Source organism: Terrapene carolina, unplaced genomic scaffold, assembly GCF_002925995.2.
Source record: "Terrapene carolina triunguis isolate 2854851 unplaced genomic scaffold, T_m_triunguis-2.0 Scaffold88, whole genome shotgun sequence".
NCBI classification, from domain to species: Eukaryota; Metazoa; Chordata; order Testudines; family Emydidae; genus Terrapene; species Terrapene triunguis.
Window position 1 is genome coordinate 26008606 of NW_020664439.1, and position 17013 is coordinate 26025618.

At 43.0% G+C, this 17013-nt stretch overlaps 1 protein-coding gene across 2 annotated transcripts in view; it reads left to right on the forward strand.

Annotated features, from left to right (window-relative positions):
• The window catches only part of ARHGEF26 (Rho guanine nucleotide exchange factor 26), a 115475-nt gene extending 106454 nt beyond the window's left edge, over positions 1 to 9021 (forward strand). For both annotated transcript variants that reach the window (XM_026650166.2, XM_026650167.2), the window contains exons 13-15: positions 3831 to 3898; positions 4417 to 4521; positions 5521 to 9021. In XM_026650166.2, the coding sequence (XP_026505951.1) occupies positions 3831 to 3898; positions 4417 to 4521; positions 5521 to 5663 (316 nt within the window). In that variant the 3' untranslated portion in view covers positions 5664 to 9021. The remainder of the gene's footprint in view (positions 1 to 3830; positions 3899 to 4416; positions 4522 to 5520) is intronic.
• Positions 9022 to 17013: the final 7992 nt, after the last annotated feature.

Sequence of the window (17013 nt, forward strand, 5' to 3'; positions counted from 1 at the left end):
TAGAGTTGGTTGGAAAACTGGGGTGGCAGGGAGCAGGGGGCCATGGAAAATTTCTACTTTTTTGGGGGGGGGGGAAATCAAGCCCCCAAACTTTCATCTGAAAACTAAAAACTTGGATCTGAAATGCTGCCACCGTGCCACATGGGAGTTGTAGTTCAGGTGCCTCAAACTCCTATTCTGTATGGAACAGTCTCTATCTCCCTCGAGATACCACCTCCCCTCTTGCCGAGCCATTGTTGTGCCTCATGGGAGTTCCATTTCCATGGTGCATCATGAGAGGTGGAGTTTGGCCATGGAACCTAGCCCATAGAGGAGAATGAGATACAGAAACTATAATTTCTACAAGGCACCATGGAAGCATTTCCTAACTGAAACTGTTTAGTTTTCAGCTGACATTTTTCACTAAATATTTAGGCAAAAATCCAATATTTCATCAGAAAATGTTCAACCAGCCCTACTAATATCCCATTAACTTGCTGAATGTAATGTACAGTATTAAAATATTATTCATATAATATCTAATTTTTGGTCACGTATATTAAGTTGGAAGTCCATTCCAACTATTTATCACTCTGTAAATTAATACCTCAAATTATTTCAACATATGTTCCCTCTCTCAACTTAAACCTTTATCCCCTAGTTCTGGTGTGCCCAGCAACCACCAATAATCCTGATTAATTAATAATCAGGAGGTAACCCTCAGCTAAAACATGTCACCCTTGAAGCATCCTCTCTCAAAACTAAATAATCCTAATTTTGTCTATCTAAGTACAACTCCTTATTCCATATATCCTCTGTTGCCTTACCCTGTTGTGTCCTTAATTTAATCTTAGTTTTCTTCAAGTAAGGTAACCTAAACAACACTATGCCCCAAAGGCAGTATAACCAATGCTTTATAAGAGAGAGAGCACAATCTCATTAGACTTTTATTGTATAACCGCCACTTGAGTCAAGCCAGCATCCTGTTAGGAGGGTATAATGGAAAGGACTTGTGGGACAAGTGTATTCTAAGGAGGAATTTGCACATGTGGAGGGAAGAGCCAAGCCTAGAATATGTCATGATAGATTGGGCAGCTCAAATGAGAAGTTTGGGAGGAGTACAGGCAGCAAGATGGGGATCTTGAGCACATGATAGCCAAAATGGAGGCAGTGACAAAGTTGTACAGAGCTTTGAAGGAGATGGGAGCCCAAATCAGAACTGAATCTTGGGGCTCTGGTTCATATTTGGGATTTTTAAACCCCACAGTTTGGTTTGCTTAAAGGATTTTTACTCACAATGGAAAGGAAAACCAACTGTAAGGCTTAGGTTCCAAACACCTCAAAGTTCACATCCAGGATTATGTTTCATTGCCATCTCTACTCTGAATTTGACATGGGAGGTTGAGGGGATGCCAGGGAAAGGGTTTCAAAGAGGGAGATAACATGGTCAAAATGGCAGATGATGTTTTTAGCAGCAGCATTTCAAAAGACTGGAGGGGAGCGAGGGGAGATTTCAAGATGACATTCTCTTTTCTGGTGACCTTTTCAAACTGCCCTAACACTTCTGTTTTTCAGTTCTCTTGATTTCTTATTCCAGTGAAAACAGTTTTTGATACACTGAAATATTGTATTAGTTGATAAACCTCTGAGCATGTTGCCAGTTTCATGCACATATATTGTTCATCTGAAACATGGGATATAAAGGCTTTTGATCTTTTACATGTACAGTAACTGTTTTTTTAAAAGTAATTTTGATTTCAGATTTTAAAAGCACTCTAACCTTTTACTGAAATTCATTGATGCAGGCACAGTGACAAAATGAGGACAGACACATACATGGAATGAAATAACTGGCTGCAACTTTTATTAAACTTTAGCACAGGAGAGGGGCGCTACCTGCCATCACCCATACTCTCCTATACCAGACATTTAATTGGTTCCAGTGTGGAAGTTACATGGCTCCTTACCATATAACCCGTAACTTGGGGTAGGCTCTCTTCAGAATACACCCTTGGACTCTGCTCTCTCTGAGTCCTAGCATCTCCTCCTCCCCAACCCACATGAGGAGAACAGAGGGTGCTGTTGGGTGAGGACCTTGGCCTGCAAGGGCCACAAGGTCTCCCCCTATCCTGTGAGCCCAAGGTCCATCACCAAAATCCCATGTCTTTTACGAACCGTTCATTTTATTCTCTTAACCACACTGGTAACTGGCTTCAAGTTGCAACACATTAACAACTCAACCCCCAAGTACCTCAGTTAGGTTCCATGCATGTTCCTGGCTAGGAGGTGCTGTGAATAAGGCTAAAAAACCTTCCTGGTCCTCTGCCAATTGACCTATGGGAGAAAAAATTCCTTACTGAGCCCCAAACAGGTGATCCGCTAGACCTACAGCTTCTGTAAGGCTGGATTCTGACAGATGGGTAGGGTGGCCTGCTGGAACAGAGCCAAAAGAGGCTCCACATGGCCCCCATCCTGGGAACTAGGGAATGCTGGCCCAGTGACTGCCAGAGACTCCTTCCCCCCCCCCCCCCCCAGCTGGCCAATGACTGCCAGAGACTCATGGCGGGAGGAACTACCTGGTGTTCCTCAGCAAGGGTCTCCCTTGCTAGCTGCTGGGACTCCCCTTTCACTACTGGCCCCATCAAGTTCCCCCACCCATTGAGGCAGGTGGGTGGCATTTCTCCTGCTGCCTAAACCATCTGAGTGTGTGAGAATCCCTTTAACAAGACAAAAGAATTAGTTTAACTGAAACGCTCACACTTTGTATTGTACCAAGGCATGATGCGTCAAATTCAGATCTTAATTTGTCAAAACCCAAATCCATTTGGATTTAATTATTATGGCTCAGCTGTTGATTTGGATATCATTTACATAATCTCTTACCATTTTCCTTCATCTCCTGTCCATTATCTCTCTTTTACCCCCATCTCACCCCCCGTCAATCCCCTCAAAAATTGTTCTGTCAGCAATTTGTTCCTTTGGGAGAACTGTGTGATACTTAGAATCTAATTATTCCTCTCTCCGTCTCTTCAGAAATATTGAGATATTCTAGCTGAAATCAATTATTTACCTTATTATCTAGTTATCCAAGGTTAAGTTCAAATGATTCTTTTACGGCACAATTCTGCTCATGGATGTTTGTGACACATCTCTGACTTCCCAAGTGAACACATCAGTGACAGAACTTGGCCCTTTCAGAGCACAGTTTGATTTTTGTAAGGGACTTGCTTTCCTTTCCAAATATACATCCAGCCAATTATTAGTTACAGGGAAACAGAAGATTTTTGTCTGCTTACATTACATATGAATGGTGTGCTGTGCCCATTAAATCTGCCAGATAATCTGCATATTTTTTGTAGAGAAGGCTGCTAATAAATACACATTTAAAATGTTATTTTTATTTAAGTTTCAGTGGTCTGTGTTAGACTAGTAATTAATATTAAGGCCATTCATTGCAGATACTAGGACAAAGCTTATTTTAATGATGCTTAATTAAAACAATGAAAATATGCACAAGAGACCACACTTTTTAGGCAACCTTCTTAAGACAATTCCCAAATGTGTAGAATACTATTCTGTTCCTCCTTTATTGGAATACTGCCTCTGCTAAGCAATCCATTATTGTTGGTCACTTAATATGTTTCACTTTACTTGAATCATGAAGTGTTTACAGGAAAATATATCTTGCTATGTTTAAGAAAGCTCTTGACTAAAAAAAAAAAAAAAAGTAATATGGTTTCTTCCCAGGAGAAAGAGGAAAGATTTAAATCTAGGGTCCTGAAAAAGGTGTGATCTCTAGCACTCTAAGGGCCAGGTGTCTTGGAAACTGAATTTGTCTCTCTTGTTTGCAGGAGTGAAAGAGCTCGCTGGATTACTGCACTTGGACAGAACAGTGACAGACGGAATGCAGACAGGACAAGTAAGTGAGAGACAAGAAGACTTTTCAGAGACTTAACGTGAAAACAGAAATATACTGCCCCTCAGTGGATAGCTTGAATAAATGTAGACTGTAAGAATAAATATGTTTCCTTCCAAAAAACAAATTGTCCAGATTTCCTTTGCGATGTTGTTGACCTTCTGTGAATGCTGTTTATCAAGAGCTTTTCTGAGGAAGTTTTTTCAGAGTTTTTGTGGTACAAGGAGTTATTTTACTTGCATTCATTAAAACTGGTTTGGCCAGTTGTATCAGCCTATTAGTGACTAGGTTGAGAATGCAAGCTGATTTTATGTCTGACCCAAATTCATGTTTGTGTGTAGCTCCCCATGGGGAAGCCAGCATGTTTAATGTGCTCCATTACTGAGCTTACTTGGGTTGTTTTGTTTTGGCACATTCTAAAATGGGATGTTAAAATGACTTTTGAATATGTTGCTAAAATATAAAGGTATTCAGTTGCTTATACAGATCATGTGGTTCAATATATCCTATTTCTTCCTTAGCATTGACACAGGTAGAGATTGTCAGAACTTACACTGCAAAGCAGTCAGATGAACTATCCCTTCAGGTTGCTGATGTGGTTCTGGTTTATCAAAAAGTGAATGATGGTGAGTAAACAGTTTTGCGGTTAGCTACCACCAAGATAGATTAGTCAAGCTGGGAAACTGAGTCCTAGAGAATTCAAGTTTCAATCTAGTATCAGCTCCACAATGAAATGGGGTGTCAGCCTAGAAGAAACGCTACAGAAAGCCATAGGATTAGGCCCAGGTTCTTGAAGGACAGCCACTCTTTATGCAGGCATTGTGGCCACATTCAAGTAAATTTCCATCCAACTCAGAGGATTTGCATAGATAATTAATTGCAGGTGCAGCAATGTGGGTATGATTTTTTTTTTCCAGGAGCCATGTGCCCATCAATAAGAAACTAGGTTAAGGCCTCTTTAAAAATCTGGCTTTCAAGAGTCATCATTGCTTTGTGAGCAATGTACTTGTTGATTTGTCTGAATACTCCACACATTCAAGGTATTTACATCTTGTGCTGTGCTTCAGAACATTGTTACTCTCTAAGGGGTAGTCTTGCAGCATGTGAGGCAGGGACTGTCATTTGTTATGTAAATGTCAGTCACGTTGGGGCCCAACCTGGTTATTACTACCACAATAAAAATGTTAATAACAATGCTGAGCATGTACTGCAAAGATGCTGAGTACAGTCAACTCACAGTAGCTTCAATGGGACTTGAGAGTGCTGAGCACTCTCGCAGAAGGCAACCCTTAGCTCTAACCCAGTTGTTTACTCTCACTTACAAAGAGTAAAAAACAAAGGAAAAACCTCCTGCTGACTTGTTAGTTTATATTCCTGAGATGTGAATACGGTGTGTGGTTTTCAAATATACTGTATCTTTACTGCTTTATTTTTATTATTCCTAATCTGCATGCACAATGTTTCCAAATAACATGGTCTGTCTCTACCTTATATTTTACTCATTGTAAACATAGCCATATTACAGATGCAATGACAGACTGTGTGTATAGAAGTCTCTCTATAAACATGCCACACACAGTATCTTACACATGTATTTATTGTTGACTCCCCATTCTCCCTTGCAGGTTGGTATGAAGGTGAACGATTGCGGGACGGTGAGAGAGGTTGGTTTCCAATGGAGTGTGCCAAGGAAATCACATGTCAAGCCACAATTGACAAGAACATGGAACGGATGGGACGTTTGCTTGGACTTGAAACAAATGTATAGAGTCTCTGAAATCTATTTTTTCTTTGCTTCAGGATTTGCACTACGGGCCCTCAGTGGTGGCTTGATTTTGTGCTTGTTGTCCCACTATAGCTGTAGCATGGGAGCTGTGAATCAGAGATTTGTAAAATCAGTGATGGGAGGAAAGGCGGGGGGGGGGGGGGGAGTCAGCAGCTCACTGTGTATCCAGGCTACTTTAAGTTAAAAGCCCCTAAAAAGTAAATTAACTTCTAAAGTTCCCATAACAAAATGCAGGTGCCATCTTTAGATAGTCCCCTCTTCTTTGTTTTACAGTGTAAGAGAGCTAACTGAGTCAAGGTCTTATCTGCACTGAATCCTAACTGGGACTGAGTGGTAGGCTCTGGAGAGCAGCTCCACATATCTTTTACTTCACCTCCCTTTGTCTTTAGCTGCACCACTCCCTTTACCTTTATGTTCTGTTTCCTCACCCACACCCGTCCAACCACACAAACACTCTTTTTTTCTTGTTTGTTTTTTCAGTCATTTAAAAACACCTTAGCTTCCTCTGGCGAGGCCGACCACCAGCCACCCACAAACATGTTGCCTTGCAAGCAAGCAGCAGCAACAACAAACTAATTGGGGATTTCCCACTCCTCAAGGGAAAGTTTCAGTGCTGTATTGCTAGCACAAGATGGTGCTATGTGTGGGGATAAATAGCAGCTCTCTAGCCCCTCATATGGCCTAAAATGGAACCCGTGAGCACGCACTGTATAAGGTGCTCCCTCCCCAATAAGGCTCCAGAGAAGACATATAACAAGTAAAAAGATATTCCACTAAGTTAAGAGTGCACAGCTCTCTACTTTTGTAATATAAGAGCATCCTTCTGTTGGGTCTTCTCATCTTTCTCCTTGTGGCTCTCTGTCTACATCTATCTATATGTCTGTTTTAGTGAAGGGTTTTCATAACATTAGATTACCTTTTGTGTTCATCCTTTAAAACCTTAGCTCCTTGGGCTTTCTCCTCCCCAATGATGGCTTCTTATTTCACACACATGATTTTTTTTTTAAATGCTGTCATTTGAAAAGCAGTGATTAAAGTAACTCTGTCCCAGCTAGCAAAGCTAATGTGTTCTCCAGGGACTGAGAGGGGAAATCCAGAATGGTTTTCTGTTGGTCTTTTTCGATGATGATGATGATTCATCTATTCAAGCAGCTCAGATTTTGTTTCCTTCCAGTGTTGCTTCAGTGTTCAGAGTGCTGGGAAGGGTTTTCAAATCAAGAAGTATGCAGTGAACTTTTGTAGTGTGGGAAAGTAAGCTTGGTCTCCAAGGCTCCAGCCTCCATTCCCAGAACAGACCAGCCTTACGGGATGTAATTCCCAGCTCAAGGAGACTTACTCAGGCTATTCCCATTGAGTTAGAACAGTAAAATCAGAACATAGCCCCGGTAGCATGAGCAACAGGACGGGCTAGCCACCCTGAGTACGTGCCCGTCAGATACCTTAGCTTGTTTCAGCTTGTTCTTTGTAAAAAATATTCTCCATAAGTATAAGCAGCTCTGTGCTCTGCTCTGCTCCTCTGTGTCCCTGATAGAAAATCAGATTGCCTGACTGACAGTGTTATAATTCTCCCCAAGCTTATCCAATTCCACTGGAGCCCCACGCCAGCTGATTCCGACACCTTCTCTTGTGTCATTTCTCTTGCTTTCCCTGAGCCCTATTATGCACAGAATAAACTAATCTTCTGTGCGCTGGAGCACACACATGCACATGCTCATTTGGTGTCTGTGGAGGCTAAACACAAACTGAGATGTAGGATTTGGCTCCCACTATTGTCCATTATGGTAGCATTACAGTACCTTTTTGAGCAGTTTGCACTTTTATACATTTACAGACACATTTTTAAAACTCATGCTGTAAGTTGTGGCTACAAAAAAATGCTCAGTTACACAGTTGCATTTGAACACTTTTGCAGAGGTATCTTAAGATCTGAATTTTACCAGTTTGTGTCTTAACCTCCACTTCCACAGGATAAGGATTATAATGCTGAATTCTTGGTTTATTTTGAAAATACATGAGGATGTTGATCTCTGGGAAATATTCTATTAATCATTTCATTTCAATTCCAGTTTTGCCTATATCTTTTAACTAGGATCTCAAGATGTGTTGTTGCTTCAGTTCAAGGTTTTTCAGGGAGAGTGGAGTGCTTTTTAACATTTTTCCACTTCTGTAGCAGAGGTGGTAAAATTAATTTCCTGTTTTTTGTTGAGGAAGGAGCGGGAAAGAGGTATATGAACCAGAACTCCAGGATACCTTCACCTTCAGTCCTTGTTACATGTTAATTACTACAGATACAGGAAGGGAAAAATGTATAAGAGAGCAGCACTAGTATTGACTTAAACTATTGGTCATACAGTTCATACTGGAGAAGATGAGAAGGCCTGGCAATGAGGGAGGATTTGCAGGGAGTATAGAGTAATATGATGTTTTGTCAACTTTGCCTTCCCATTCCCAATTGTGACCTGACCTGTTGTGCACATGATGGTGGGAGAGGGACTAGTAGAAGCTCACATTGGTGTTGCTGAACACATGTTCTCCTTTGCCTTAGAGAGTACCTGTCATGATTGTACTCCAAGCATCACTGGCCAAATTTTGCATCTTCAGCCTAGCCTCGGAATTTCATAGGAGAAACAACCATTTAATGTTGTCTGACCAAAATGCACTTGTAAACAGGAAATAATTTTCAAAACATCTTTTCTGTAACTAGGTGTTGTGGTTTGCACACTGTATGTATTATAAATATGTTAATCCTTTTAAGACACAGCTGATCACTCAGCAGGGTTGAATAAATGTTAGCACAAAAAATGAGGTAAAAACTTATAGTAGAAAGGCTTTCTGCTTGTAATATTTTCACTCCATTTTTTGGAGGGGCTGCATGCTGTAATATGTTGAAGATTTGTAAATGAATGTAATGTTCTTAAGGTATCCCTGTAACAACTACACTTAAATATATTAGAAAAGCAATAGTTTTGTATAAAGTAATTTGAAGATGCCCAACCTTGGAAGTTTGACACGTGGTTATAAACCCTTGTGTATTAATTTATAAGTGGACCGATGAAACAGTAATGAGCATATTGTAATTTTGTAAATTGAACAAAGTGTTATTTAACATAGGTAAAAGTACTGCTAATTTTTTAACAAATAATTTAAAAAAACCTACTGTATACAGCCAGATGTTTAACACAGTAACTGAATGTATAAATCCAGAAATTAATTTTATTCAGGTTTTTAAATACATTGTATATATTTTTCACATCTAGTTTTTCCAAATGTTTTTATAAATGTTTCCGTTTCTCCTTTTATCAGATACAATTCTGCAGGAATTAGACATCAGTGAGTTTATAGGACAACAATCAATAAAGTGCTTTTTAAAAACTTTACTAAAAAAAGCTTTTTGCTGAAATTAGTTCTGATCTTTTTAACCTTTGTCTTTCTTGTTTAAGACAAAGCCATAATTTAATTGGACCTTATGCACCTTGCTGCTAAGATGGATGAAAGTCTAGGAGCCATAAATAGGGGAGAGCAATAGCTCCATGGCATACTTCTCCCTCCACCCCAGATCCATGGGATTTGGACTCCCTGAACTTGAGGGAGAGGCATGTCATGGTGGGAGGGCCAGGGGATAACTACTCTCTGTAGGATCATGCTCATACAAACCCACAGCATTGTGTCTGCAAGGTGATTGCACTGGATAGCATTGGAAGAGGCTGGGTACTGTTCAGAGGTACCTTTGCCTGCTTGGATGTCCCAAGAACCATCGAATTTCCCTGTGGCTCTTGGGACATCTATAGATTTGATGAGTCTTGCACATACCTGCCTATAGAAGGTTAATTGTGGCGTGGTGACCCTCCTCCATGTTTTTTCTAATGCTTTGAAGCTATAAAGCATGATAACTAAGCTAATTACTTTTAAATGTCTCATGGGATTTTTTTTTAATGGTTGTGAGAGTTATAGAAGTAGAAAGTTTCTTGGAATGTCGATGGAAGTCCTGATACTTCTCTCTCCCAGTTAGGGTGACCAGATGTTCCGATTTTGAGCAGTTTGTCCTGCGTCCTGACCAAAGTACCGTCAGGACGCCATTTGTCCTGATATTTTGTTTGGGGCAGTTTTTTATTTGTTTGTTATTACACTCACCCATCCGGCGGGTCCCTCAGTCGCTGACCGTCTTCGGCGGCATTTCGGTGGTGGGTGCTTCTGGCTTTGGCGGCAAGACTTATTACCCTCTGCCGAAATGCCGCCGAAGACGGTCAGCGACTGAAGGACCCTCCGCCGAATTGCCACCGAAGACCCGGATGGGTGAGTGTAACAATTTAAAAAGGCGCCCCCCTTGCGGCGGTCCCGATATTTTACAGTTAGCATCTGGTCACCCTACTCCCAGTGCTAATATGCCAGATGCACAACTGTATGATAAATGAAAGGCCTGATTTCTCTCCCTTACCCACTTTTTTTGGTGTGCAAGCAAGAGCAGAATAAAGCCCTTAAGTACAGTCTATATCACTTAAATAGAAAAGTTATCTATTTTTGCTGTGTAAAATTTTACAGATAATTTTCTTAAAAGAACTGATTAAATGTTTTCCAAAAATAGATATTTAAAACTTCCTTGTGAAATGAAAATTTATGGAAGCAGAGATATGGGAAATTCAGGAGACCAGTGTCTAAGATCCCTAATAAGTAGAACTGGGGAATAAGTTAATGCATGCGTTGGCACAATTGCATACATTCAACTTTTGTAAAATTATTTCAAGAGATCGGGACTTGCCATAGCTGTCATTTGTAAATGCAGTGAGAGCATTCCTGCAGCAGTTTGTTGGGATAGGATGTCATCAGTTATCCAGTCACATGATAGAGATTTAGGCCTCAAATGGTATTCATGTGGATCCTATCGTAGGATGAGGGCCTCACATTTTCACAATCTTCTGAACGTGCACAATACTCGTTTGCCACAGGTGAAAATATAACAAAGACTCTATCCAATAACTGCCAGAAAACAAGAAATGTGCAGATAACCTTCTACTTTTGCTGCCTATACCTTGACCTAGGGCCAAGTAAGTCTCATAATAGATATTCTCAGCAGGGGAGAACAATTTCAAATTACGCCAGTTAGATGTTGCCTTGGAGATTTTGGTCATTGTCCTGAAGGTTCACAGATTGTAAAAGCAGATACCCCTTCTGAGGAATAAACACAGATACTTGCCTGAATTCCAGAAAGAAGAAGCAACCAAATGTGCTGCTGCAAAGAAATAAGGCGCCAGTTCTGGGAAGACTCAAGATGGTGACCAACAAGCCGAACAAGGGGAGCTAGAGATAATGATACAAGAAGTACCAGACCTCAGCATTGTTGTGGATGCTGTGGTGATGTGCACAATATTAAATACCAACAATTGGGAATTACATAACAAATGTCATGTCCTACAGACCTTCCTACAGCCAGGGCCGGCTCCAGGCACCAGCCCAGCAAGCTGGTGCTTGGGGCGGCACCTGGAGGGGGGCGGCGCGGCACTCCGGCCCCCGGGGAGAGCGGGGCCACGGCCGGGCTCGCCGCCCTCCCCCCGGGGCTCCGGCTGCCCCCCCCATGGGCGGGGGAGGGGGCGGCCGGAGGCTTTTTTGCCTGGGGCGGCAAAAAAGCCAGAGCAGGCCCTGCCTACAGCCCCCTAAAAACAGCCTTTCTTCCCCCATAGACAACTTCAGTAAACAAATCTTCACAGCAGAGTACCACCTCTCTATAAGAGAAGGAGGGCAAATCCCCGAACAATAAGGTAGTGCAACAGGAGGGAAAAAGTAAAGGGTAGTAAAAATTGGGACCAATTAATCTGTTTCTTAGCCTTTCCTGAGCAAAACTACAACCCTTGACCTCCTACAGTTGTTGGCCTCTTTGCCATCAGTGATGTTCAATCTCCAATTTAAGAGGAACTAAGCCAAAATTATTATGGATAGCCAAGCCAAATACCTTTAAGAGGACAGCAAGAAAGCTGAATAATTACAGTGACCATGAGACAATCCTCACCCACCAATGATAGAAGAATGCGAGAAATACTCTTTCTTCAGGATGTCTTGACTCCATCTACACACTGACCAAAGCCCGCTAATGCTTCAGCTGAGTTCTTGGTGCCTAAAAAGCATGGCATATATTTATTTCCCTTCAGTCTCATTGACGGCTGCATGACCCCACTACCTAGAAATACACCCTTATTGACCTCTCGGTAACCCCACCTGCATCCAAACTGATCATCAGCAACTTCTGCATGACCCTGACTTCCCCCAGTGTAGCTCCCACATGTGACTCCACTAACTGGATAATCCGCCTCATTAACCCACTACCTGCAGATAATCTTTTCTGAACCCCTCCAAGACCCTGACTACTTCCAAAATTAGCAGTGGTTACCCCCTACTACTCTCCAGGCTTACTTTCCAGTGTTATCCCCACTGCCTTTATATTCAATGTCATTGACCCCCTGCATGACTCCACTACCTTCAGACATTCACTTAACCCCCTGCCATCTGTGACCCCACTGCCCTGATACGCAGTCTCATTGACCCCCGCCCCACACTCACTTCCTCCATTCACTCCTTTCTTGACACCCTGAGTATCGCCTCTTCTTATTCCCTATACACTGCCATTACCATACTATTAACAGATTTTTGAAAAAACATTCTCTTAATGCAAGCTAATTTGAGGGTTCATTTAGAAACATAACTGTTGCCATAGCAGAAGAAATCAGTGGCCCATCTAGTCCAGTACCAGGTCTCTGACAGGGGCCAGTAGCAGCTGCTTCATAGGAAGAAACCCTACACTAGACAGTTCTTCTTTGAGTGCTTGCTCATGTGTATGCCACAGTAGGTGTGCATGCTCACCACGTGCACCCGTGCCGGAAATTTTTCCCCTAGCAGTACCCGTAGGGGGAGCGCTGCTACAACCCCTGGAGTGGCCCCTCTATAGCGCGCTATAAGGGGAGCCGCGTGCTCCCCCCACCCTCAGTTCCTTTTTCCCGCCAGTGAGGGTGCATCGCAACTACTGCTCCAGCTTCGCTGCAGCTCGTACCAGAACTTGTTCATTGTTAGTGGTACCCGTTAGTTCAACAAGTTTCAGTTCAGTTAGTTAGCATTTGGGCCGGGGCAGGCCCCAGGTTTAAATCGTGCAACTCTTGCAGGCGTTCAATGCCCAGAAGTGACCCGCACGCTGACTGTCTCCGCTGCTTGGGTGAATCCCATATTAGTGACCACTGTAAGATCTGAAGGTCCTTTAAACCTAGAACTAAAAAAGAGACATTAGACTTCGGGCCCTTCTCATGGAGTTAGCACTGGCCCCAACCCCGGTGCACCAAGCGGATTTGGCACAGGGCACCTCGTCTTCGGTGCGCAGTGATCCCCCGGCATCTTCCCGTGCCTGGCACCGCTCTCCGTCTAAGAAACAGAGAAAGTCTCCATCCTCAGCGGCACCGAGAGAAAGCAGGGGGAGAGGCTAGACCCACATCGGCAGGGCCGGTGCAACCACTAGGCGGCTGCCTAGGGCGCCAAGTGGTTGGGGGCGCCAAAAAGTGCGCTTAGGGGAGGCGGGGGAGTGGAGGTGAGCTGGGGCAGGGGGGCACGGGGAGGGCTGCCCACAGCAAGTAACGGGGGTGTGTGTGCAGGGGAACCACTCCCCGCCCCAGCTCACCTCCGCTCTGCCTTCTCCCCTGAGCACGCTGCCCCCGCTCTAATTCTCCTCCCCTCCCAGGCTTGCCGCGCCAAACAGCTGATTGGCGCAGCAAGCCTGGGAGGCAGGAGAAGTGGAGCGGCGCCGGCGTGCTCAGGGGAGAAGGTGGAGCGGAGGTGAGCTGGGGTGGGGAGCTGCCGCAGGGGGGCGCTGCAGGTGGGGAGCTGCCGCAGGGGGGGGCCCCCCAGGGGGGGGGGGGGGGGGGGGCGGCGGGGGGGGGGGGGGCGGCGGCGGGGGGGCCCCGCCCCCACTCCCCTGAAGACTGTAGCCAGGCCCGACCCTGCACTCACCGCATGGTAAGTGGAGCGACCCGGCCCCAACCTGGTCCACTCCCCTGGCTCTCAGCCGCACCGCCAGCAAGTGCTGGGGGAGCGGTTCCCCCCTCTCCTCTCCCTCCTCCCCCCAAGCTTGGGAGCCAGGGGAACAGAGCAGGCTGGGGCCCCAGGCCTCTTGGGGTGCAAACGGGGGGCTCCAGCTCTTTCTCCTCGAGGCACTGCACCCATGACTCCCGGCAGGGAGCGCCATCTCTGCGCCGGCGCGGATCTCGGCGTTGTAGTGTCTTGAGAAGTAGTAGCTCGAGACGGCACCGTTCCTCGACGTCGGAGTCCCAGTCCCCGTCCCGTGGTAGACATCATTCTCGGCACCATCAATAGTACCGTTCGCATGGTACCGATAGGTCGTTGGTAACCCCGACCTCGACCCACACGAGGCCCGCTACATCTCAGCCCGGCCAACCTGACCAGCTGGTGCCGCAGCATAGTCAATGGCACCAGTGGACCACCCTGGCCCTCCACCTATGCCCAGCCAGGGACTCGCTCGGTAGCAGGGTCTTCGGAGGCTCCCTCTGCCTCACTATCCAGGCCTCCACGGGATAGGTCAACGGGTCACGGATCCTTGGCACCGCATGCGGAGTCCGACCAAGGGTGACATAATAACCATCTACAAGTATTTAAAGGCTGTAAACACCTGCTAGTTCCCCAAGCAGACTGGGCACATTTTCTATAGAATAAGAGGTAGAAGGCATTTTTGAGTAAAACATAGGTAAACAAGTTATCTTTCATAATTTCAGTGGGAGCTGTGGGCAGCCATGCAAATATAAACATATTAATCACAATTGTGCAATTAAAAAATTAATCATGATTAATCTCACTGTTAAACAATAATAGAATAATATTTAAATATTTTGATGTTTTCTACATTTTCAAATATATTGATTTCAATTACAACACAGCATACCAAGTGTACAGTATCCACTTTATATTTATTTTTATTACAAATATTTGCACTTTAAAAAAATAAAAGAAATAGTATATTTTAATTCACCTAATACAAGTACTGTAGTGCAATCTCTTTATCATGAAAGTTGAACTTACAAATGTAGACTTATGTGCAAAAAAATAACTGCATTCAAAAAAAAAACAATGTAAAACTTTAGAGTCTACAGGTCCACTCAGTCCTACTTCTTGTTCAGCCAATCGCTCAGACAAACAAGTTTGGTTACATTTGCAGGAGATAATGCTGCCTGCTTTTTGTTTACAATGTCACCTGAAAACGAGAACAGGCGTTTGCATGACACTGTTGTAACCAGCATTGCAAGATATTTACATGCCAGATGCGCTAAAGATTCATATGCCCCTTCATGGTTCAATCGCCATTCCAGAGGATGTATGTCCGTGCTGATGATGGTTTCTGCTCGATAACAATCCAACGCAGAGCGGACCGACACATGTTCATTTTCATCATGAGAGTCAGATGCCATCAGCAGAAAGTTGATTTTCTTTTTTGATGGTTCGGGTTCTGTAGTTTCCGCATCGGAGTGTTGTTCCTTTAAGATTTCTGAAAGCATGCTCCACACTTCATCCCTCTCAGATTTTGGAAGGCACTTCAGATTCTTAAACCTTGAGTCGAGTGCCGTAGCTATTTTTAGAAATCTCACTTGATACCTTCTTTGCGTTTTGTCAAATCTTCTGTGAAAGTGTTCTTAAAACGAGCATGTGCTGGGTCATCATCCGAGACTGCTATAACATGAAATATATGGCAGAATGCAGGTAAAACAGAACAGGTGACATAAAATTCTCCCCCAAGGAGTTCAGTCACAAACTTAATTAATGTATTATTTTTTTAACGAGCATCATCAGCATGGAAGCATATCCTCCAGAATGGTGGTTGAAGCAGGAAGGGGCATACGACTGTTTAGCATACCTTGCAACGTCGGCTACAAAAGTGCCATGCAAACACCTGTTCTCACTTTCAGGTGACATTGTAAATAAGAAGCAGACAGCAGTAGCTCCCTTAAATGTAAACAAACTTGTTTGTCTTAGCGATTGGTTGAACAAGAAGTAGGACTGAGTGGACTTCTAGGCTCTCAAGTTTTAAATTGTTTTGTTTTTGAGTGCAGTTATGTAACAGAAAAAAATCTACATTTGTCAGTTACACTTTCACGATAGAGATTGCACTACAGTACTTGTATGAGGTGAATTGAAAAATACTATTTCTTTTGTTTATCAAAAATAATATAAAGTGAGCACTGTATACTTTGTATTCTGTGCTAATAGAAATCAATATATTTGAAAATGTAGAAAAACATCCAAAAATATTTAATAAATTTCAATTGGTATTCTATTGTTTAACAGCGTGATTAATTTTTTTTCATCACAGTTTATTTTTTTGAGTTAATCACGTGAGTTAACTGCAATTAATCGACAGCCCTAATGCAGATACAATTTTCTGAGTAATTTGTCATTTAAAATCTGGTTTTAATATGTCTATGCATCAATGTGAGTACAAGAAAAAGCTGATTTAAACTATTTATTGAAAATATTGTAATTTTAAATCATTCACAACAACTGGAAGTTACACGTCACCAGAGTAGAGGAAGGATATGCTGCTAGTTTTGGGGCACATGTCATAGAGTGGGATCAGGGTGGAAGAAGGCAGGCTTGGTTGCTGATAATTGGCACAGAGGTATTTTCATTAGTTGGTTTTCAGCAGCTCTATTCCCCCTTCTTAAAGGAATCCTGTTTTCTCTTTTAGGCCCCAGTACATTCTACAACTTTCCAAAGAGAATTAATGATTTACAATGGAGTCTATGGCACTACAAAATCCCAGAGACCCCCAAATTACATCAGCATCTCCGAGATGAAGGATGACCCAAACTCCACTAAGTGCACAATACAACTAGGAAGCTGGCCGGAAGAGAAACTGCCCATTTTCTGTGTGCAGCTCTAATATGTCTTCACTGTAGCTCTATAAAACACTACATTGTAGAATATTACTACAGCATCAACTTATACAATGACCAAATGGCTGGGCATTTGGGGAAATATCATCACTCACAAGATCTCTTTCTGAGGAATGCAAAATGTTTTCCATTACTTTCCTATTTAAAAAAAATAAAAACCAATTTTTTATTTACATGTTTTTTAAAAAAAGAGAGACACTCTCTCACACCCAAAATGCTACATTTTTGATTCTTTAACTATAGTACATTGTTACATTATATTTGGGATCAGGCAATGCAAAGCCATCGCTACCTCAGCATAGACTCAGCTGCAGATTCTTTCAATGACTGCTTTGGTAACAAACTCTGATCCTTTGACCTGCAAAACATCTGTTGCCCTTCTAGAAAAAATGTTGTGTCTT